The sequence below is a fragment of the Rhipicephalus microplus genome, chromosome 1 (genome assembly GCF_043290135.1).
Source record: "Rhipicephalus microplus isolate Deutch F79 chromosome 1, USDA_Rmic, whole genome shotgun sequence".
NCBI classification, from domain to species: domain Eukaryota; kingdom Metazoa; phylum Arthropoda; class Arachnida; order Ixodida; family Ixodidae; genus Rhipicephalus; species Rhipicephalus microplus.
In genome coordinates, this window is record NC_134700.1 from 160,165,647 (window position 1) to 160,190,033 (window position 24,387).

Consider the following 24,387-nt stretch of genomic DNA (forward strand, 5'->3'; position numbering starts at 1 on the left):
AAAATTTGAGAAGCGATTGAGAGAAATGGGGGAGAAGCGTTGGGCTAGGAAGGTTTTCAGCTACTTGTACATGAAGAATGTCGATACAAAATGGAGGAAGCGAACCAGGAAATTGACTGGTAAATACTTAGAAAACAGCAGGTGGCCAAACCAAAAAAAAAAACTATAGGTTAAGAAGAAAGTGAAGGAAACGGAGACTGATATGTGGAGAATGGGCATGATTAAGAAGTCCGCACTAGAGATCTATCGAACATTTAAGCAGGAAATTGCCAAGGAAAGGATCTATGATAATACTCGGGGTAGTTCTCTACTGTTTGAGGCCAGGACGGGAGTACTGCGAACGAAGACATATCGGGCCAAATACGAAGGGGTAGACACGGTATGCAGTGCGTGTGGAGAGGAAGAAGAAACTGCCGATCACTTAATAATGTTCTGTAAAGGGCTTCACCCTATAGTTCAGAATGATGGCGCAGAGTTTTTCTAAGCCACCTTTCCTTCCTCCGTGTTCTAAGCACTGGTGTTTAGGGACCGGGAGGGCAAAATAGACTTTAAGCGGGTAGACTTAACTAGAAGGAGGTTATCTGATTGGTGGCTAAAGTCAAGGCACGAGTGAAAATTAAACTCTTCACTGCAAAGTACGATTCCTCAAACTCACTTTTTAAAGAAAAAAAAATAAATCTAGTTTTCGGTTCATTAAGTATTACGGCTTGGTGGCGCTAGCCTCTGCCCAATCTATAGGGTACAGCCATATTCATCTATCCATTTATCTATCCTAAGTTTCCTAACGGCTTAGTGGCGCTAGCCACCACTCAATTTAAAGGGTACAGCCCTATTCATTCATCCACAATAAAGGGAGCTTTCATGTGCTCCACCCAAGGAGGATTAAAGAAAAAATTGCAAGGAGGATTAAAGAAAAAATTGCTGGAGTGGAAGCTCCCGCAACGCCTTGCCGGCAGAAGTGAAGCCAGCTTTTGCCTCTGCCAAGATGGCGGAAACATGCTTTTTTTCTCATAGTGCTTACTTAAAGATCAAGTGGTTTTGATATGTTATGTATATGCTACGTCAGTTCTATATTAAAAGATGGTTGTTCCCGACGAAATTACACACAGAAACGAGTATGGATGACTGAATCTTTAAAGAACTTTGCCTCCAATTGAGGCTCACTAAGAAAAACTAGTAACTGTAAGACGCACTTGGAGCTTTATGTGACCCAGAAAAGTTTCCACATTAAACTCGTTGGGCGTTCGAGGGAAACGCTTCGTTTTTAATCGCCATCTTGCCAGAGGAACGGCTTCACTTCTGCGCAATCATTTCCACTCCAGCATTTTTTTTTTAATCCTCCTTGGCTCCACCACCTTTTTCCTTCCTCCGTGTGCTCCACAGAGGAAAAAAAGGTGGCGCCCACGGAGGAAAGAACCGTGCTAGCAGCAGTGGCCGCGTTATGGTGGCTAGAATTGGGAGGTGACGCCAGCGCCCGCATATTCGCCGAGCGCGCGCGATCCTCGTTTTCAAGCGCCGCCGCGACGGCCACCACGGCGCTCCTGTCGGCATAGTGATGCGGGCGAAGCGCGCGCTCCGCGCTCTCTCGTCGACTCGCCGCTGGGTTCGCTGGTTCGCCTCTGGAAGCGTGTCTGGGTGTGTGCAGTTTTCCGCGTTGATGTCTCGCTTATGGCAAAATGTATTTAGTTGCTGACATAACAGTGTGAGTGCCGACCTTAGGATGAACTCCAGCACTACGAAAGCGAGGCAACGCCACTGCTTTGCTCCTGGCTGCACGAGCGGCTATGTGTCATCGAGGGAGCAAGGTCAGCGTGCTTCTCTTTTCTCTGTTCCCAAAGACCCTGCCCTCTTCGAAGCCTGGCAACGAGCCGTACCCCGTGCCGACAAGTCGTTGGACGTGAAGTCGGCGCTATGTGAGCTTCATTTCGACGAGCAGTTTATTGAGCGTTTTTACACGCATGTGATAAACGGCGAAACTGTTCAGATTCCCTGAGGGAAACCGGTGCTGAAATCTGACGCGGTGCCAACCATATTCCCAAATGTTCCTGCGTATCTTTCAAAGAAAGTGCCGAAGAAAAGGACGTCAAGAACATCCACTTGCGGCCTACCATCGAAAATTCGGCGTCAGGAACCAAGCACGTCTGCTTGCGAGGAGACAGCTGGCTCGTACAGCACAGAAAGCGACAGTAACCAAATACCTGTTCCGAATGTGCCCGCAATTCCCGACGTCCGCAAGTGTGGTCTTCCCAGCGCTTACTGGGCTCGACATCTAATTGCTGGAGCCGACAACGCCACGGTGTTTACAGTTTGCGCACTAGATGGTGACAAGTTGACTATTGACAAGTATGTGCTAATGACATCAGATGAAAACAAACTTCAAGCGACAGCTTTTGTGCAAGCCACAAAAATAAATACCCTTGACATTACCGACATCGAAATGGCAGAAGAGTTGCTTCGCGACGTCGACTCCATGATACCATGCAGAGGGTTTGGTAAAACTGGTGAATTTGGAGTGAATTTAAAGTACAAGGAGAAGACTTTTGATGGCAGAACCTTCAGCCCATCTTGCCGTGGGGTTGCTCCAACGCCAGAAAAAGCCTGCCCACAATGCAAGCACCTCAGAAGACTACTCCTGAATCGTGAGTCCTACAGGCGAAGAAAAGGCAAAAATGTGGCCCAGTCCCAAAAGCTTTCATACAGGCTTAAGCTGCGAACAGCGCAAGCGAAAAGGAGTCGCCTGAGTGTCCTGCAGGCTAAATCACTCATCAAACAAATGAAAGAAAAGAATGCACGGAATGATTCTGCAGCATTTGAAGAAGCGGTGAAGGCCCTCGAACGGGCGTGAAACTGCCAGAAGGCCATGCCAGTGTTGACCCTATTGACTGTGCCCGGAAGCTTGATGAACAGCATGACACGACTCTCAAAGCCATGCCTCATATTAGCAAATCGGTTGTGCATCCCAATGGCTTTGAGAAAATGAGGGTAAATTATGCAGTGCGGCTTTACAGTGATGAAGTCCTCAGAGGCCTTTTCTTGTACAATGCAACCATCGAAGAAAAGCATGGGAGCACAGCGGCGACAGTCAGCTTTGTGGAAAGAATGAGAAGGCTCATTGAGGCCATGACTTCAAGGTGCAGTTCGGGTGCACTTAAGCCTGGAGGGATGCACGAGAAGTGCATTCAAAACTTCTTGACTTACCTGGACGATTGGGAAACAGCTGCTGGCTCCGGAGGTTTCCTAAGCCGCAGTACAGCCGAGGGGCTTCGTGTTACCTTATCAAGCACGCTACACCTTCTCCGCTACCTGACGATGAAGTTGAACTTCAGCTATATGATGACATGCCGCTTGAGTCAGGACCCCCTGGAGAGGCTGTTTGGAATCGTCCGACAAATGTCTGGATGCAATGATCATCCGACTGCCTCCCAGTTCCTAATCTCGGTCAACACTTTGAGCTTCCAGAATTTGGCAAAACCACCGAAAGGAAGCAATGTGTCCTCAGGACTGCTGAGAAGTCTGCTGGGAGCTGACAACGGAAAGGACCTCACTCCTCGGAGGAAATTAGACGAGCTTCTTGACGTAGGAAACCTTGCCGAAGCACATGAAGTGCTCAATGAATACGGCCACGGCACCGAGTATGCAGACATGGTCGTGCAAAGCAGCGATGCCAGACTCATATTCTACATGGCTGGATATGTGGCAAGAAAAAGCGTTGCAAGCACCAAATGTGCAGAGTGCAGCCAGCAGCTCCTACAAGGCGAGAACGATCCATCTCCAGCTGCAGCATCCCTCACGGCTGCTGTTGACCGAGGAGGCCTGCTGTACCCATCAGTCAAGCTCAATGAACTCGTGACCACTCTCGAGAACACTTTTACCCACTGCTTCAGTGTTACAGAAGTCAAACCTGACAGCATCGTGGACTTGGTTTCCTTCTTGCAGTTAAGAAAGCTTACACTTGTTGGCTGCCCTGACCACAGTATGTCCCTCACAAACAAAATTATCAAGTTTTATGTTCTTACTAGGCTCCACTTTCATGTCAAAGCCCAGAACAGCAAACGAAATGCTAAGCAGGAAAGAATGAAATTGCTGAAGCTTAGACGCGTGCTCTGAGTTTGATATTGTAACTTTAAGCTCTATTGATTTTTTTTTGCCGAGTGGAAAGTGATCGTATGCCTCTTATTACTTAGTGCCAAGCGATGCGCTGTCTGTGTGCAATGTTTCAATATTTTTAACTACTCCCGAGCGTATGTAAATGTGCGTATTTTTTCATTTTATTTTATTTTACCCTGTATTCCATGATGTGCAATAGATCTTCCTAATAATATGATGTGCAATAAATATTTGTTTTATTTTCCTCGCCCAGAACTTTGGTAATATTTTTTTTAAAAAAAACGCCGTCGCCTTGCACTCCAAAACACTGCAGGGATATGCGAACGAAAGCTTTAATTTGCGCAGATTCAACGTCACAGAAGTCTTGCAGCGGCAGCCAATTTCTTTTAATGCTTGAAATGGCGTTCTATCAGCCATCGTCACAGTGAGTTATCTGAATCGCCAATTTATCTGAATCATGCTTCAGCAACAGCATCTTTGAAAGGTCCGCGCGCTCAAGGCGCGCGCGCGTAACTAGCATCACCATTCCGCCGACAGCGCCACCGCCGCGCTGCTCGAAACGAAGGAGCGGCTCCGAGCTCCCGTTGGCGTCACCTCCCAATTCTAGCCACCATAGCCGCGTTTTCTTGTGCCAGCGGTTTGTGTAGCAGGTCTGATGATAAATTCAGGCTAGCTTTAGCGGCCTTACTTTAGCCATTTGTTGTTGTCGCATTCATTGCTTTGCCCGTGCGATAAAAGGGTAGCGCCACACCATGGCTACTGGCGGCAGGAATACGTTGTAGATGACAAAAAGCCCACTCTAAGAATTATTCGACTAAAGCTTTAAGTGCTGCTGTCGCGTATGGATGGCGCCACATGCAATTTTTTTCTCTGGCTTGACCGTATGACATGTTTGTGACGTGTTCTGTGGTTGTGATTCGCTCGGCTTTGGTGCGGCCAGGCCGTGCAGCGATGTAATAAAGGTGGTTGAGTGCGTTGCGTGTGCGCTGTGCCGTGGTACTGCGCGTCGTAAAACATGACGATTCAAGTTAACATAAACCTGGACATGCACCCAACGTGCGTGGACCTCGTTTTTCCGGACGGTGTACCAAAGGGGGGAAGTGTCCAGTTGAATTTGCTTCGCACTTCGTCCAGATTCGCGTACGTGAACGAACGCGAGTGCGTTCCCGTCGTCAGGCGGAGGGCGAGCGTGCTCGACCAGCGCTATCTCGAGGGAAACATCACAGTGCACGCTTTTCACGAAGATGACGGTCATCCGCTGTGCTTCCTGAAAGCGGCAGCCGCACACGAAGCGGAAATTCCGCGTGGCGAAGGGAATGCAGCTGCTATTGTGGCGAATGATGATGTCAAGTCGGTTTGGTCGCCTCCGACAGCGGTTCACGAAACGGCCGAAGATGTGGCAACAGTCATCTCGGACGCTGTTGGAGCCAACGGTTGTGAGAATGGCGTTACCGAAGGAGGCACCGCTGTGCGGGAGAAGACAGTGCGCGGTAAACTTGAAGTGGCCGCGCCCCGATCGCTTTTACCGCCGTTGTGCACATACGTCTGCACAGTTTGCCATTTCCAGTCGATGCGCAAGGAAGAAGTTCTGGAACACGCCAAAAGTCACGAGAGCGTTCCCGTCCCTGCTTCCAATGTCAGGCAGCCCGCCGCAGTCATGCGCGACAAAATCGCCCCACCGAGATTGCCTCGGCCAAAGAAAAAAGCGGCAGTTTTCAAGTGCGCCGAATGCAGCAAGCAGTTCCCGGCCGATGGTTTGCTGCGTATTCACGTGCGCATATACCACGGAGGCCCGCTTCAGTGCAAGCACTGCTCGTCCAAGTTTCGCAGCGAGCAAGAGCTGGACAAGCACATGCAAAGCGACCACTTGGACCTGGCGCCGCACCGTTGCTCGTACTGCGCGAATGCCTTTTTCAGCGCCGACATGCTGGCACTGCACGAGCTCAAGTGTCCCGTCGCTAGGCAAAAGAAACAGACGGTCGTTTGCCAGCTGTGCGATTTCACGACGTCCGAGGCAAGTAGTCTGTGCCAGCACATCCAGGAGTCTCACACCGAAAAGGTGATCTACACGTGCGAGCCTTGCGGTCACCTGTCACTCGACTTCGGAGTACACCAAGAGCACCTCAAGAGCCATGGTCCTGACGGGAAGGCTGCTGCACCGTCTAGTCCCTCTCCACAGTCTCATGCTGGGGAGCCCGTGCAGTGTCCACTGTGCAAGAAGGAGTTCAAGAACTGCCGCACTCTAAAGGAGCACATAAAGCGTCACCCAAGGTCTGTGAGGCACGTTTGCGAACTCTGTGGTGAGGGTATCACAACGAATGTGGCACTGATCAAGCACCTCAACCGGCACAACAAGGAGACTGCACGCAAGTATCGCTGCCTCTTTTGTAGCAAGTGCTTCCAGACGACCTTCAGTGTGAGTCGCCACATGAAGAACATTCACCTGTTTGACCATGAGCACGGTTGCGAGCTCTGCCCGCACAAATTTGCCACGGTCAAGGAGAAAGCGGACCACATGGCCAAGGCCCATGTCGTGGCCATGCCGAAGGGCAAGCGCGTGCACAAGTGCACTGACTGCGATTTCGAGTCTGAAAGCATGGGCCGATTCGAGAGGCACAGAGCATCCCACACGGGCGTTTACCCCTACGAGTGCACCGAGTGCCCGAGGCGTTTTGCAGCCAAGGAGGAGCTCAGCCGACATGTGCACATCATTCACCCAAAGGGCCAGCAAAACTGTCCAAACTGCCCAAGGATTTTCCAGGCAGGGTGCTTTTGTGTGATAGATTGGCAGTGTTACTCTCTGAGCGCATTTTGTTGTTGTAATTATGGCATTTTTTTTTTCTTTGGTCTTGCTGGAAACACATATTCCTAAATTAATGCCTTAGTCGAGGGAGAGTGGCACAGTCGACAGCTGTCAGCTCATGATATATTGTCATGTGTTTGTTATCTGCGAAAAGCATCATTTTTTCTAGTAGAGTTGCATGGAGCACAAATGTAACTGTGCTATAGTTATGTCCACAAGTATTTCCACAATGCAACTTGTAGCAGTTACTGCCAGTCAAGTCACATCATTATTTCGCATTGCCTCGAGAACAGTTATGACAGTGCCCAAACACGAGCTGTTTTTTGTGGTTCTGTTGAAGTTCACTTGTTATAGATGCAGGTAAATACATTTTAGTATCTGATAGAGCCCAATGTAGTTGCTATGTAAGAGTACTAGTGTTGCACTTGTAAGTTATTCATATGCGAAAGTAATGAGCTACAGGTTACCTAATCAGTAACCTGTAGCTGTGGAGGGGCCCTTTTGTGCCCACATTGGGATTCTACAATAATTGGTTTTGTCATGTCGGTTGAGAAGGTAACTGGTTACTGGTAACATTCCGTAACAACTGGTTAGAACTGAGGTACATAGCTTCAAGGAGCTATGAACATGTACTTTTGAAGCTGTAGAAGCTCTTCTACATGCTTCTCTTACAAAAGAGGGCAACATTTAGCGAGCATGTTGATACCAAAGGCGGTCTTGAAAAGCTACACCTGGCGTTGCCAGCATTATTGGTGTATCGTGGCACAAGGTAAAATGTGGTGGCTTCATCTAGTGATATTGTGACGGCGGCAAGATCAAGGTATATTCAAACAGCTGATCGTCAGGCGATATGGTGGATGAGTTCCTTGCGCCAGCTCTATGTTTTCTTGTCATCTTCATCTTCGGCAACCACCACCCTGGTTTATGTCTATATTGCACCGTAACATCACCCTCCCGCGGTGGAAGTGCTTTCTAAGGCGATGAAGAGCTAGCAAGGCAATATGGTTTCAGTCTAGAAACGTGTGCGATGTCTGGGGTTACGTGGTCGAAGAAACCGAGTTCACAGGCGCGATCTCGTAATTGACAATGCTAAGTTAGCGGAGTACTCCTTAGGGGCTGTTGTAACGGGAGAGAAGCTTCTCGGATAAGCCGACTTGGTGGCAGGGTACACAAAGGGGTACCAGAGATCCCGATGAGAAGTGGACGCTTCGATGTTGACTTTTGTAACAATCTTTTTGCTGTGCTTGCGACAAAGATAGTCAGTCATGGGCGACTTGTTGAGCTCTATGTGCTCGAACGATGACGTCGGTGGCGTATGTAGTAGACAAGGGTCTGGTTGAAGGAAGGAGCATCTCAAATGGTAACACTGGTTGCTGACCAAATAAGAATGGTGAATAACCCGCTGTATCATGTGGTGAAGATTTATAAGCAAATGGGACAAATAGCAGTGCACTGTCCCAGTCACGGTGATCAGACGAAACATACATTGACAGCATCTGAGTAAGCGTTCAATTGAGACATTCAGTGTAACCATTCGTCTGGGGATGATATGCTGCGGTAAGCTTGTGCTGAGTGGAGCAGGTACGGAGAATGTCGTCGACGATAGATGAAAGAAAGTACTTTCCTCGATCGGTAAGCAGCTGTCGAGGAGCGCCATAATGTAGAATGACATCGTACAAGAGAAAGTCAGCGACGTCGTGGCACAACTCGTCGGCAGTGCTCAAGTGATGGCAAAGCATGTGCTATAATCTGTGGCGACAGCAACCCATTTATTACCCGTGGTGGACGTAGCAAAAGGGCCTAGCAGGTCAAGTCCAACACAGAAGAATGGCTCCATGGGTATGTCGATGGGGTGTAAGTGGCCAGAAGGCAGTACCGAGGGGCACTTTCGTCATTGGCAGTGGTCACATGAAGCGGCGTAACGATCCACAGTACGGTACATGTCGGGTCAGAAAAAGCAACTTCGCGCTCGATCGTATGTGCGAGAGGCACCAAGCTGACTTGCATTTGGTACATCATGAAGTTATTCCAGGACACTGTTGTGTAGATGGCGGGGTAGCACAAAAAGTAGTTCCGGGCCATCAGCATTGAAGGTGCGACGATACAGGATGTTGTCATGCAGCTCCAACAGACTGGTCGGGTGACAGGGATGTTAGATGGTCGATAATAGCCACTAACGATGGATCCCGTTGCTGTTCAGTGGCGATGTCAAGCAAAGCGTGAATGGACAGCACCCAGGGGTCCGAGTCAAGGTCTTGTAGTTTGTGCTTTTCAACTGGATAACGTGATAAACAGTCTGTGTGAAGTCGCCCCGACTTGTAATGTACCTCAAACGAATATTCCTGAAGACGTAGTGCCTAGCGACCGAGACGTCCAGACGGGTCCTTTAGTGATGAGAGCCAGCGGAGAGCGTGATTGTCCATGACTATGGAAAACGTTCGGCCATATAGGTAGGGCCTGAATTTGGTCACAGCCCACACTAGCACTAGGAATTCACGCACAGTAATAGAGAACATCTGCTCGGCGGGCGAAAGAAGACGACTAGCATAAGCAATTACTGGATCCTTGCCATGCTGTCTTTGACCGAGAACCGCCCCGATTCCATGGCCACTAGCATTGGTCCGAAGCTCTGTATGCGAAGCAGGGTCTAAATGCGCCAGTATTGGCGGCATAGTCATCAGATGGATAAGGGTAGAAAAAGAGTCAGTTTGCTCGGCACTTTTTTCAGGAGATCAGGAGCATTTTTTTTTTTTCAGGAGATCAGTAAGAGTTCGGGCAATGTGAGCAAAGTTGCGGACGAAGCGACGAAAATAGGAACATGATTCTACAAAACTGCGGATGTCTTTGGTTGAGCACGGTACAGGGAATTCTCACACGGCCCGCACGTTATCTGGGTCCGGTTAAATGCCGGCAGCACTTACAAGGTGACCGAGTATAGTGATTTCGCGCCGTCCAAAAGAGCACTTTGCCGAATTCAGTCGATGAGTGGCTCTGCGAAAGACATCCAGAACGGCAGACCGGCGTATGAGATGGCTGTCAATTGAGGGGAATAGAGGATGACATCGTCTAGGTAACTTAAACAGATGGACCACTTATATCCGCGGAGCAGGGAGTCCATCGTGCGTTGGAAAGTTGCCAGGGCATTCCAAAGCTCAAACGGCATGACCTTGAATTGTTAGAGACCATCGGGCATCACAAAGGCAGTTTTTTCGCTGTCCATGGCGTACACTGAAATTCGCCAATAACAGGACCGAAGGTCGATCGATGAAAAGTATTGTGCACGATGAAGGCAGTCGAGAGCGTCATCGATCCATGGCAAAGGGTAGACGTCTTTATAAGTTACTTTAAATGGTGATAGTCAACACAAAAGCACCAGCTTCCATCCTTTTTTATTTTCACGAGCACGACGGGGGAGGCCCACGGGCTGGACGACAGCTCTATAACGTCCTTAGTTTTCATTTTGTCAACTTCGCGCTGAATTACTTGGTGTTCCTGATGAGATGCGCCATATAGATGCCGGCGTATAGGAGTGGCGCCACCAGTGTTGCTCCAGAGGGCAGTCATCGAAGTCAAAAATGTCGCTATAATAGACAAGTAGATGATAGAGATTTGTAGCTTGCGCCGGGGTTAAATCGGGAGTGATCATTTTCGCGATGGCTTCAGGAGGCAGAGTAGAACTAGCATCATGACATGGAGACGAAACATCAGCATCCAAAGCGGCAATCACGCAATTGTCTAGCGAAGAGATGGTGGCCAATGACATGTCTTGAGGAATCACTTGAGTCAATATACTGTCATTGAGAAGTGGAATGACCACTGTATTATCGACCACGGAAACAATGGTCTGAGCAAGGGCGACGTCTCGCGCCATCAGTACGTCGACAATAGGAGGCACGATGTAGTCACCGTCAGGCATATCACGTGAACAAGACAATGACGTAGGTAGTAGCTTGTGGTGGTAAGCGGGCATGATGATGAGAGTGCAAGCGGGCAGGCAGGTCAGCCGGAAAATCGGCAAGCTGCGGCAACTCAAGCTGAAGAGCGTCTGTCGCACAATCAATCGGTGCGGAGTGACTGGACAGAAAATCCAAGCCAAGTATTAGGTTGTGGGGACACTGGTCAATGACGGCGAATTGAACCGAGGTAGAATGACCGGCTATACAAATACGGGCAGTGCACATTCCGTGAACGACAGCAGATCTTCCATTGGCAACTTGGAGTGTGCAGAAGCGGCAGGTGCGAGGACGTTATGTAGGCGGTGGCGAAGGTTCGCGCTTATTACTGAAATGTGTGCTCCTGTGTCAATAAGCGCCGAAATATGTACACCATCAACATCAATGTCCAGCAAACTTTGTCTCGTCAAAAGCGGAATTGAGGAAGTCTACAATGCAGCGTCACCTCCGGGCACTGCACTGTTTAGTTTTCCGGGTAGGAAGAAGCAGGGTTAAATGGGGAGGACGGCAGGTGAGTCTGCGGTGAGCAAAACGACTGGCGTTGACCCGGAGGCAAGCGTGACTGATGACCACGGGGCGACGGGGAGCGGCTGTTGAACCTTGTGCATACGTTGGGGGAAGAGAACTGGGTCGGCGGAGCAAAGTGGGTGTCACCCTGTCGGCGGTATGGCGCAGACGACGTCCGAGGGGGCGAGAACCAGCTGGCATTGCAGTAAAGGACTACATGGCCAATACGATGGCAGTGAAAAGAAATCGGCCGGTCATCGGCAGTCCTCCAAGCTGCAGGATCGCGAGAGCGGGCAGCAGGAAAGCGCTGCTTGGGACAGGACGAGGCTGAACGCCATGAGGTTGGCTGTGGACTGGTCATAGTGCACACCGAGTAGATGCCGATGCTGGCGAGTTCCTGACAAACGATGGCCTGAACCATGGGAGCAGCAACTGGTGCCGTATCAGCTGTACCGGCTAAGCTGGAGCAGGAACCATGGCTTCAATCTCGCGCCTTACGGTTCTAGTCACCTGGTCTGGCGAAACAGCTGTCGGTGTGCATTCTCGCGCAACCTTCGCACGACAGCGATGCAGCCTCGTTGGGAACCCGGGCAAATGCGTCGCCAATGTGCCGGCTCTTTGCTTGCTCAAAGCGCCTGCACTCTTTTATAATGGCGTCCACGATTGAGTGATTCTTACATATTAGGAGACTGAAGGCGCTGTCGGCAATCCCTTTAAGAATATGCCCAACTTTGTCAGCCTCTGGCATCTCGGCATTGACTTTCCGACACACAGAAATCACATCTTCGATGTACTAGATGTACGATTCTGTGGACGTTTGCGCCCGAGACGCGAGCATTTTGTTTGCAGCCATCTTTCGTCCGACGGGCTTCCCGAACAAGTCCAACATTTTCTGCCTGCACGTTTCCCAGCTCCCAAGTTCTGCTTCATAGTTTTCATACTACACTTCGGCGTTTCTCTTAAGGTAGAACAACTGATTCGCCAGCATAAGAGTCGGACCCCATCGGCATCGAGTACTCACACGTTTGTACCCTGCCAGCCAATCCTCAACGTCCACTTCATCTGGATCTGCGGAACCGCTAAACGTGCCAGGATCTCGTGGGGGTTCAAGTACGAAGGTTGTAGTCGCCGGAGCAGATGTAGTCACCACATCATCTCTAGCCACAGGAGCACCGGGAGCAGATGCAGACGCCATATTTTCCGTCACAGTTGCAGAGTTACCCCTCAAACGACAGCCGCTGCAAAGATCCATTGCGAGGCGGTTACCCAGCACCTCCACCAAGTCTGACGTAGGCGAGATCGAGGTTTATTTAAACAGCTGATTATAACCCAGACGATATGGCGGATGAGTACCATGCGCCAGCTCTACGTTTTCTGGTCGTCTTCATCTTCGGCAACCACCACCCTGGTTCATGTCTATGTTGCACCGTAACAATATGGCTAGATCTGATTAAGTTTCTGATAGCGCAAGTGCATGAGGATTTTTTCTGGCTTTGCACAATTATATGGGGATGCCACTATGGTTGTGAAAACAAGACGAACAGGTGTACCGAAGCGTCGTAATGGATCACCAACCTGGTTGTAAAATTTGGCTCACAGGAACAGGAACGATAGTAATATATTTAGTGCACTGTAATGTTTCCTAAGTCACTTAAGAAAGTTTTGGCTTTCATTTAGCCTGATGAATATATAAGAAGCTTCAAATGCCCCATATTAGTATTTAGCAGAACTTCACTTTCACTAAGTTTGTGTTGGGTCAGAAGTACATGAATGCCACTAAGGTACTCTCGGCAGTTGCAGCTCTGATGCTTGTGTAGATTTTTGAATTTTGTTTGATTTGCATTTAGCATTGTTTTTATTTTACGAAGTTATGTTCAGACGGGCAAAAGTGGCTGTACATTTCGGTACGCAATAGTTTTTTTAGGTGACCCGTATGTGGACAGCTTAGGTCTTGCTGGAAGCACAGAGCAACTTTAAACTGATGGCAGGCAGCGTGCGTGTGCACGAGCCATTTCAAATATGTAGGGAGGTAGTTTCTAGCTAAATTCAGGAGGTAGGATAAATGCACTGCATTTTATTGTATTTGTAGCCACTGCTGCAGTCGTATTGCCGATCTGACACTACGCTCTTGGTCATTTTGTCGGGCCTACTGCACTACCCATTACTTGCAGCTTCATTCAGCCTCGACCCTTACAAATAACACGCAAATGCGAGCTAGCCAGGAGAATGTGAAGAGCTTATGAGACGACATTTTGGCCATGTCAATGCTTGCACAGTATCCAAATCCAAGTGGCAAAATACTTACAAGTCTCTACACGAAATTTGCAAGGTGTGAACCAGACTCTCGGTAGCAATGGCATCCGTAAATTATGAAGCACCCATGGGGTGTGAAATGAGTGTGGCCTTTTTTTCGTGAGAGGCAGGTTTCAGAAGAGTTAAGGCAACATGCATTATATATGTAAGAAGCACTAGCGAAAACATTTATGTCTGTGTAGGTTTGCATACAGGCTTGGCAAAATGGTTGTGAAACACCACTGACCATGGTTCATGACTTCTGCTTTTATCCTACATGGAGTGAGTGTGCAATGATGCCACTGCAGTTGGGTTAGAAAGCTGAATAGAGAGAGTAGAAGCTAGAGAGCAGAGTTTGTCGCGTCACCATGACACAGCAGCCGAGGCAAAGTGGGACAGTGTCCCCTTTACTTGTTATGCTCGATTCTTGGAGACATGGTAATGGACATTTCAATTTCTTCTAATGTGAATAATAATGAAGCTGCTTCAAAATTTCTTTTTGGTAAAATGCACTCCGGATGTTGCCTTACAACCGTGAAATGATTAAACGAAAATTTGAAATGGATCCTGGTAAGGTGCACCGAGATTCTCCAACATGAGTAGATTAGTGTTATGTAACTCCAAGCCAAGTAGGAATAAACAGGCTCATTTATAAGCATGCTGCCCAGTTTTACCTTTCCATCAGCATTTTAGACAGGCGATTGCATTGCCGGCTCGTGTTCTTGCGACTCCCGACTCCCTTGGCTTTCAAAAATTTATTTTTGCCCAATGCTTTTAGGAAACCAGAAAGAGCAGGCACTGTTAAAAAGGTGAATGCTAGTCTTTTGAGGCATTGCTTCGAGGAATACATTTATGCTAAATGGTTCTCTTCCATCTTAATTCGGTTTTTGTTGTTTGAAAGCTTGGATCGGAGCCTCCGTTTGGCTTCCAAGCCACCTTGTCACTGCAATTCATTCAAGCAGTTGCAATGCACATGTGAAATTAGACAAGAATGTGCTCAACATCACTGGTTGCAGCACTGCAGATTTCTTGGCTTTCCAGAAATTTGCTATTTTGTCGATCTTGTCAAGGCAGTGAAGAAAAAAAAGGTTGCCTGTGCTGAATGGGCCCCTGTGATTGCAACCCCCCCCCCCTCCACAAAAATTTCTGTTGATGCCTTTGTTCTCCATCACTTAGTTGGGAAATGGACAAACGCTCCTTTGTAATATGAAGCCACAAGGAAACCTTTGCAGTTTTCTCGCAAAGGAATCTTCTTGGTTGCTGAAAAATTGGTTTTGGTACGAAGATCAAACCCAGGGCCAACACCTTTTCAAGGGGGTCGCTTTACGGATTGAGCTAACCAGGAAGCTAGCAAATGACGCCACGAGAGGGAATTCATTGATAACTCTAAGCACATGGACACGTTATTGCAATTCTTGGCGATTGTGTTCAACTAAAAAAAAAAAAAAGATATCTTAGAGGGAATTTGGTATTCAAAGCTTACTTTTCACGCTGTGTGACTCAATCATAGTTACTTTTTGTTTTTTGACAGGACCAGCTGGAGTTCGAAAATCACGTGGCTCTGCATCACAGTGGCCAGTCGCACCCGTGCGAACAGTGCGGCCACCACTTTGAGAGCGCAGAAGCACTTCGTGAGCACCACGACAAGCAGCATGACCTGAACCTTCCTTACGAGTGCCGCCTCTGCCACCAGCGTTTCTGCAATATCGGCCAGCGGGTGACACATGTCCGCAAGTGAGCAGCCCACAACGTTTACGCATTCTCATGCTCGACTAGCAAGCGTTATGGTTGAAGCTCTTCGCGAGAAAGTTTGAAAAGACGAGAAAAACTCTTTTGTCATGACGACTTTTAAAGGGGCCCTGCAACATTTGTTCAGTTTAATCAAAAAAACAATGCTGATCAATAGTCGAGGCACCTGAGAACATGAGCCGAACATTATAGTGTAGCACAGAGCCCGGAATTCACAATTAGTTCTCAAAGTTGGCCAGAAATTACGCGCTTTTCTCTCAGCAAATGATGCCACAAACCAAAATTACCACACCATAGACCCAAAGTTTGCATCCATTGGCTGATCTGAAGATTGCGAGCTGCGTAGTTATCGTGGCCGCCGTGGGATCATGCCGCGTGGCCATGTGCACATTCGTGATCGCACTGAAGATGAGCGTCATGATATGAGCTGACGAAAGGACCCACCTTTTGCCACCTTGTCATCATTCCCCTGCAAAGCTTTCAGGGCCGCTCGCTGGTAGGAAAAAAGAGAGAATTAAAGTAAATGCACAAGGATACATGCACTGCAGTAAGACATTCTCAAAATTATACTGATGACGTAAGACAAACTGCCTACAATAATCACTAGTAATCGATCTAGCTGCACTAAATAATGAAACTTCCATGCATCAAGAGATGCAAAAAAATGCTGCTTGTTTGTTTCTGTTTGATTCATCGAAAAAAGAACTGTGAGACGTTACTATAGGAAATGGCACGAGTGGTTCGAAAATTCGATTTTCACGTGGTTACACTGGACAGGTCGTTCCATCTAGCAAGGCACAGTTGAACCAAAACACGTCTGCCACCTCGGAGCCAATGGCAGGAAGTTTATCAATGGGTGTTGTTGCTGCTCTGGCTCCCACTGCTTTCGTTCTGTCTACTAGTGTCGGTGACCGTGCAGTAAAGCTGGGCAATGTTGTGCACAGCAACAGTGACATCAGTCGGTCTGCTTCTTGAAGTGGGTAATTTGAAGTGCGCCAACCCGATGCGGGCCACTAAAACGTTATATTATTTCAAAATAAGCCCTTCCTTGGCACAAAAGTAACACTACGAGGTTTCTGGACTGCTATTTCAACGATCAACATTGACTTAATAGTTGCCTTTAGTGTCCCTTTGATGCCACTGTGTTGGTAACCATAGAATTCTTCTTGATTCTTGGCTACTTCGGCCAAAATTATTGCCACTGTATACATTGCACTTAGTTGGGACTGTGTGTACTTTGTCAGGGCTATAGGGCAGGTGATTGGCTGATGTACCCTCCTACTGTGTACAGTAACAACAGTTACAACTTGCAGTACTGCAGAAGTCAACAGCTTGTGACCAGTGTGAGATGAAATGGCAGCCTTGGCTGTTCTTTTCCTCTCGTGTAGACAGTTGTCCGGCACCCTGTGTTGGCCAGTGTGAAGCCTGTTTTGCAGTATTGCCTTTATTTAGGTACAGATGAATTCCTTTATGAGAGGCAATGATGTAACAGACAAATGTATAAAATAGACACCAGTGTGCCTACATTGAAGTAGGTGTTGATAAGGAAATGCATATTGTGGTATCCTGCTTATAAGAGACACCTAACTTGAAAGGCTGAAGTTTCTCATGTCTCACAAAGGGATCATCTGTACAACTTGGATTATTTGGATGGCTCTGCAGCACCGCTACTTGTCCCATAAACTGAAGTTTTTGGCACTGAAAACCTCCACCACATCATTTATCTTATCGCAGGTAGCCATTCTGAAACAGTTACAGTAGTTGCAGCCCTCATTAATGCGACGTTGATCGTCTTGGAGCCTCAAATCATAGAGAGGCAGCTTTCCCGTATTTCAGAGGTGTTCATCGATCAAGCATGCACAATGTTTTGCATTGCTGTTTTCCCAAGTATAGAAAGGGACCACTGTCTACCATCACAGATCGACCACAGACATGTTCAATAAGTGTTCTGCCAGGCTTGAAGAGCTATTTATTATATGGCGGTGGAAGTTCGAGCCTTTGAATGGTCAGGCATGAATTAACTTCTTGAGTTAGTATATATAATTTCCAGAAAATTTGCAAAATAGTTCTTGACTGAATGTTTTTCTTCCTGATGTAGTAGCTCATACTTGAAAGGGCTGGGAAGCATATCATTTTATTTGCACGACAGACAGTTACAGTATCGCCTCACATTTCTAATGTGCAAGGCTCACTTATGACAAAAAAAAATTCCGCCATATCCACGAAGTGAATGATGATGAGTGGGCGAAGCTCCGGAGGTAAACCTGGTAAACCATGAATCCTCTGTACATTTTGCCCACTCGATTTTATTACATCGCTCCCCCTAGCGTACGTCGCCGCACTAAATCGAACGATTGCCTTCAACCAATGACACGCGCCATATGTGACATCATTCCTATTTTATAAGATCTCGCGTCTTTCATCAACTACAAGTACCGCTTTCTAGTTTATAACATCTTGCATCTTTTCATCATCAGCTACAAGTACCACCATCTAGTAAACACTACAAGAACTAAACGAGAGGTGGCTACATACAGGAGACGGTACCGTCATTTAGTGAACACTGCAAGAACTAAACTAGAGGTGGCTAGATACAGGGGACGGTACCGCCATCTAGTGAACACTGCAAGAACTAAACTAGAGTTGGCTACATACAGGCTACAGGGGACGCATAGCCCACGCCCTAAGGAGCTTCGCCCCTAAAAGCTGCCTCAATAACTAGGCAGGGATGTTTGGCTTTAGTGTTCCGTAGGCAATGGTTGATTCTGAAAGTGCTTAATTAATAAAGAAGGCATCAGTGCATGTAACAAATTACGACTTACTTCGCTTCCTAATCCTGCGTGCAGAGCCTCTCCTAGTTTCTCTTGATCTGGAATGTTCTTGCAGGTATCACCCGCGTGTGCTGCTCAAGTCTCATGTGTGCGACATATGTGGATCAGCTTTCCGCTACCAAAGCGGCCTGGCAGTGCACAAGCTCGACAAGCACACTGGACGCACAGAGGGGCGTCTCTTTGAATGTGAATACTGTGGAAAGGTGCGTTGCAATACTGGCTCCTTAATATGTGGTGCGCTCGCACACCATTGGAGGGCATAATTAACTATTACTTGCTTATATATTTCTTTCACTGATAGTTATTGTCAAGTTGCACACTCGCCTACAGACACGTGCACTGCCCTCTTCAGCGCTCGCTCACATTCCTATACATGCCCCCTTATACTGACCAGCAGTTACAATCAAGTCACATCTCTCCAGATTCACTGGCAAAAGTCAACGGTTTACTACAATGAACGCCGCTTCAATGAAATTTCCGCTACAACGAAAAATTCAGTTTCCTGTCAGCAGTTCATAGGAGTCAATGCATAAATATTGTCGCCACAAGGAACACTTTTTCTTCTGCCGTCCCACTTCAACAAAATTTCACGATGCAATTCCAGGCACAGATATTTATTCCTATACAGGATACCCAATCTTTAAGACTTTGATGCATTTTGAGAACCTGAAAATACGTCGATGAAGTGTAAACACGTGTTGCCACCACGAGTAATCGTCGCTGTTCAGCAAGTATGGGCGCCACCGTTGCTTGATAGCAATGACAATCGGACTACTCTGCTCATAAAGGATGGTCCTGCTTTTGCCACTGGCTTGTTTTCGAGCCGCAGACGATCCAAAGCTGAAGCTCAGTCGCTCAGTTCATGGTTTCCTTCACGCAGCTGCAGCGTGCAACCACAGAGCGATGCCTTTTCAGATTCCAATGCTTATCATATTATTCGCGCTTGGCCAGTGTGGTACCTAATCAGAGCGGCTGTTCACCCACATTATCAATCAAATCAGCCAGCCGCGAGATTTCGATGATAAGAATGGCATAGAATAAGGCAAAAGTCACCTCTTCACGATACCATGCCTCCATCTTGTGGGGTCTCGAATTGGCGAGCAAGCGCCACGCCACGCTCTTGGAGTGAAAGGACACCGTTGACCCCATGATGATGATGACGATAGGGGTGCTCAACGCGAATACAACGCCATCTATCGCCTGGCGATCGACACCCGAAATGCGGCTTTGGGTCGCGACACGTGCGCCACACGGCGCAAACAACTTTACAGGGGATGTCAGCACCTCCACAATCTTGCCGTTATTGCATACACTTTGACGGCGGATGTCTGCTGGTGTTAACGTATTAATGAAACTGTTTGGTACGTTTACGAATGCGGTTGTAGGCGTTATTTCAGCGGTTTTCACCATGGCCTCGCTATGTATGACTGTGAATCAGGCCGTGACGCTGGTAAGAAAGAATAGGAAGTAGCGGACACTTTTTTAATTTTAAGAAAGAACGTTCCTTGTTTTAGCTAGCTCAGATGAGTCGTAATTTTTTTATTTCACTACAACGAAATTCTCGCTTCAATGAAATATTTTCTGCGCCCCGTGAGTTTCGTTGTAGCGGGGTTCGACTGTATTTTGGCTGGCATTGTTACAGCCCTGCTGAGCAAGATGTGGTTGTTAAATAATCATTTCTTGAGTACCACTTGGTGTGGTTTTTCTCCAGTGCTTTGTTGTTTACGTCACTGTCACAGGATTCTGTATTGTATTTAAAAAATTTTGCAAAAAAGAAAAATGCGGACATGTACCATGAGTTAGAGACCAACTCGTTATGACCACCTAGCCAAAAGTTCACAGAAACGAAGCGTGCCTGGCATGTCCCAGTTGCACACAGGTGTGGTAGTGTACTGCAATAACATTAATCTATTGCTGTATGCGCCATCCATGCTTCTTTAGGTTGCACAGGAGCACAATAATATTGTCAATGAGGTTCCGGATCTTTGTCTGGCACTGGAGTTTTGCCATTTTTCTGCAGTTCATGCAAAAGATCTTATATTCTCAAGATGGGGTTTCTCAAGCCATGTTCAGTGGAATGCAGGTGTCCCATAAGTGGCCTATTGGAGCGGTGCTCTGTTAGCAGTCGGAATGAATGCGGCGCTCTGTTTACCCATTCAATGGGGTGATCATGAGATCTTACCAAGGCATAAGCGGATAATGCTCAAAGTGCTTACAGCGTGCAAAGAAATGCTTTGCATATTAAAAGTTGGTATCGCTTATGGGCAGAATAATAACCTAATGAAAGCCATGTAACTTCATCAGTCAGTAACAAGCAGGAACAAAGCAAACTCTGAAAGCATTCTTGTGGACTTTGGCAAAGATCTTTCAGTAAGCTCACATGTAAAACCACATACTGCTTGCAACTGGCCACCTAAACTGCATGGAACCTTTACTGTGCACCATGAAATGGGCATGTGTTTAATTGTGCATTATGCTGAAATTCCCAGTTTAGAATGCCAGCTATTCATTTTGAATCTCGTGTGAAATAATTGCAATTCATAAGCACAAATATTTTTGTAATAGTTTAAAAGTATTTTGAAAGGTCAACTGAAATAAAATAAATGCAGAATTATTGAAAAAGTGTGATAAATATAATACCTGGGGACAGATGTTGTATAGTTCACTAGGCCTTGTCACTCTGAGAGACCGTTGGCTACGCAACCATTGTTTGAGCTCTATTGAAAAGTTCTGTGCATTCGAGAAACGTTTATTTCTTATACATTCAGGCTTTTAACGCTAAGATTATGCATACAAAAAAGTGAGTGTCATCGTTTTAGGGTAAATTATAAAACAGGCTCTTAAGTGTTTGGGAACTACTTATAAAGCATTCACTTCAGTTTACTTCGGAAAGTATATTCAATATTCTGTTGATTGTGCCTCAAAAGGTGTTATTTGGGCTCCTTTCTGCATTTTCAAGTTGATCACATTTGAGCTTGCTCAATGTAACTTGCAGGTATTCGGACGGAGCAATGTGCTGGCCATGCACCTGCGCCTACACACTGACGAGCGGCCGTATCTGTGCCAGCACTGTGGCATGACCTTCCGAAACCCCACCAACCTCAAGTATCACACCGTCAACATGCACACCAAAAACTACGCAGTCTTTTGCCCCATCTGCTCCCGTGGGTTTGTTGTGCGACGAAAGCTTGCCAAGCACCTCATGCAGGTCTGTACGCACGCCACTGTTGCGCACATGCATCACCTTTGGGCTGCACTTCAACTTGGAACCTTGCTTTATTGGGCTTTTGCAAAAGTTTCAATCGCTTGACACCTTTCAGGCCAAGATGAAATGCTGCGGGTTGGTGAACAAATGTGGCTGTTTTGTTGGAAGTTACTGCAAACCCTTTGTGTAATGAATCAGTCGCAATAATTGATAGTTTGCTTTGTTGTATTACTGAAGTTTATTTTGTTATGGTTGCTTAAGGATCCCTTTTGCTACATGAAAGGTGCCACTAGAAATAAGGCTACACAAAAAGACAATTTCAATAACAAAGATTTCGGCCAGTTCCACGCCGAGCAATACTTTCGGACAGTGAAGCTGTAAGTGCGCAAGTGTGTGCGATTGGTTAAGAAGGTCACGTTGCTTTGTAAATATGCTGCTAGATATCAAATATGTGCACTTACACTTCATTGGGCAAAGCAAGGTCGCGTGGCTTACAGGCTCAAGTGATAGCATTGCACCAGATGCGTCGTACACAGGATTTGCTGGAGGCACAGCCGGAGCCCTGCCATGTGTGTATTCGCTGTTATCTACATGAACATCCATACACACCCAGATGCCTTGCCTTAATTGATTATAATAAGTGTACATCTCCAATGACTAAAATCTCAAGCACGTTCTGCCTGAGCAAACACCCCCCTCCCCCGGCTTTTTTGGGAGATTTGAAATATGCACCAATAACCGAACAAACATCTTCTTCTTTTTTTGCACCATTTTCACTATTCACTATTCCATTCACCTTTCTTATTCTCCCGAGCATCATGAAAAAAAACGGTGAATGTATGCATATTCAACAAAGCATTTCATTAGAAATACTGGTGTGCATTCTTTATTCTTAGTGGCTCTTGCATTGCCACCTTGAATTTTCGTCCAAGACCAAGGGCCCCCCCTCCGAATCTTGTATAATTATCTTTCACTGCAGGGGGACCACTTGCTTGGGATTTAGTTGTAATGTAATTAATGAAAATCTATATCATAACTTGTACTGAAACTCATCATCACCATTTAACTTTAAATATTTATTTATTCACTTCCCTCTCTGGTCTCGTGACTTGCGTAACTACCCGTACTACTACTACTACTCGTAATGCTTCAACAACGGCAGCGGGGCAGGTTAGACTGAGAAAACTTCACTGTAAAAGAAATGTGGGCAGCTTACACTAATAGTGCAAGGCTGACCTAGATTAAAAGCAAGGTCTTAATTAGCACATTGTTAATTAATCCAGCCATAATTGTGAATATATTACTTAAAACAATCCATTATTTTGTGGCCCTAATTATTACTGCCCTAACTGGCATAGTTATTATTAGCATTGTCACAATTAGCATAGTGTTAGCAAGGTTCTCTCTCTCTGTTCCTGTTTATTTCTATCTATCCATTCCCTTATGATTTTCTGTCTGGTACTTGTCTTTTGAAAGCACACACATGGAAGAAATGCCAACATTGGACATCTATCGTGTCAACCTCAATGACATGCTGGCCACAGGCCTTGTTATCCGCCAAATCCTTGGCAACGCAGAAAAATGTGCTGTAACTACCCTCATTTTTGGAACGTATGTCACCAAAAGTAGCCTGCCTATACCTATAGTTAATCTTAAAATGAAAGAGAAGAAAAAATGCATGCTGGCCAAGCTCTCGCATTGTACGTGCTCAGCACAGCTTAGTTTTTTGGTAATGTGAACCAGCAGAACAAAGAGCTTTAACAGTTCCACTGTTAAAACAGTGTTCGAACCTAAGAGCTGGCTGCACTCCTGTTAATCTCTCAGTAAAGGGAACTCATGGTTAAATGGAACACATTTTCTGGTCCCTTCAGCTTCCGTTTGAGTCTACTGTATGGTGTGGCAAGTTACAAGAGATGGGCTGCGCATGCTCTCTTCCCATCATCGTGAAGTGTATGTTCGCTTTCAGGTGCAGTGCCAGCTAATGATGTTGAATACCAAGAGTGACATCACTTTTGAAGCCGAGGCATATAGCCGAACATGATGTAACAGCCATATGCCTCGACATCTTCCAGGTGCACAAAGTGACGGGCATGGTGAACACAACTTCGCGAAAGGGTCGCGCCAAGCCTGTCTACATCGAACACACCACGGTGCCGGTGGTGTCCATGGAGACTGGCGACGATGTGATGCTTAATGTGATGCAGATTGTGGAAACTGCCGATGACGGGGTGGCTGCCACGGAACTCGGCCATGCCGTAGCAGGACTCGGTGGTGCTGTCACTGTGGCTGACGACATGGCGGCCACCGTCATAGAGGAGACTGTGGTGGACGACGTGGTGGAGGAAGCAGTGGAAATGGTGGACATTTCAGGTGTCGAGTTCGTCAGTGGTGCGACCGTTGAGTGCTACACCGTTAGTTGACAGGCTGCAGGACCACCTCAACTTGGTCATCGTAGAGAAGCCTTGATGAGCTCATGTAGTTTACATGTCTGTTTGACCTGTCATCTTTCATTAAAACCAACCTTAGTATGTTTCGTGCTCTTAGAAAGGAGACCTTGTGCAGTAGCTATGGACATTTGATGAACTTTTTCGTCTGAATTTTCATCTGACATCTGTTGAAAACTAATCGTGTGAGCGTGCTACATGCTCACAAACGTTACATGCTCACAAATAAACACGTGCTCACAAATAAACACTGTCAAACCTCATTAATTCAAACATGCCTGTAACTTCTGGTTAATTTGAGCTCATGCTGAGGTCTCATTAAAGCTGTGTGTATTCCAATGGGCAAAAACGCCCTGTAATTTCAACACGCAAGCACTTGCGACAGTTAATTCGAACATACCACGCTCCGAAAATGCTCTCAGCGCCATGCAAAATTCCGCGGCCGCACCTCTCAACGCTGCGTGCGAAGAAGAAAAAGAAGAAAAGGAAAGAAAAG

The 24,387-nt window shown here is 46.8% G+C and overlaps 1 protein-coding gene across 1 annotated transcript; it reads left to right on the forward strand.

The window, feature by feature from the left end:
• Nucleotides 1–5,005: 5,005 nt before the first annotated feature.
• LOC119178172 (uncharacterized) lies at nt 5,006–24,139 on the forward strand. The gene is made up of 5 exons (XM_037429351.2): nt 5,006–6,868; nt 15,194–15,396; nt 18,298–18,445; nt 21,238–21,450; nt 23,520–24,139. The coding sequence occupies exons 1-5, from the start codon at nt 5,123–5,125 to the stop codon at nt 23,865–23,867; spliced, it is 2,658 nt and encodes an 885-aa protein (XP_037285248.2). The 5' UTR covers nt 5,006–5,122; the 3' UTR covers nt 23,868–24,139.
• The last annotated feature ends 248 nt before the right edge of the window (nt 24,140–24,387 follow it).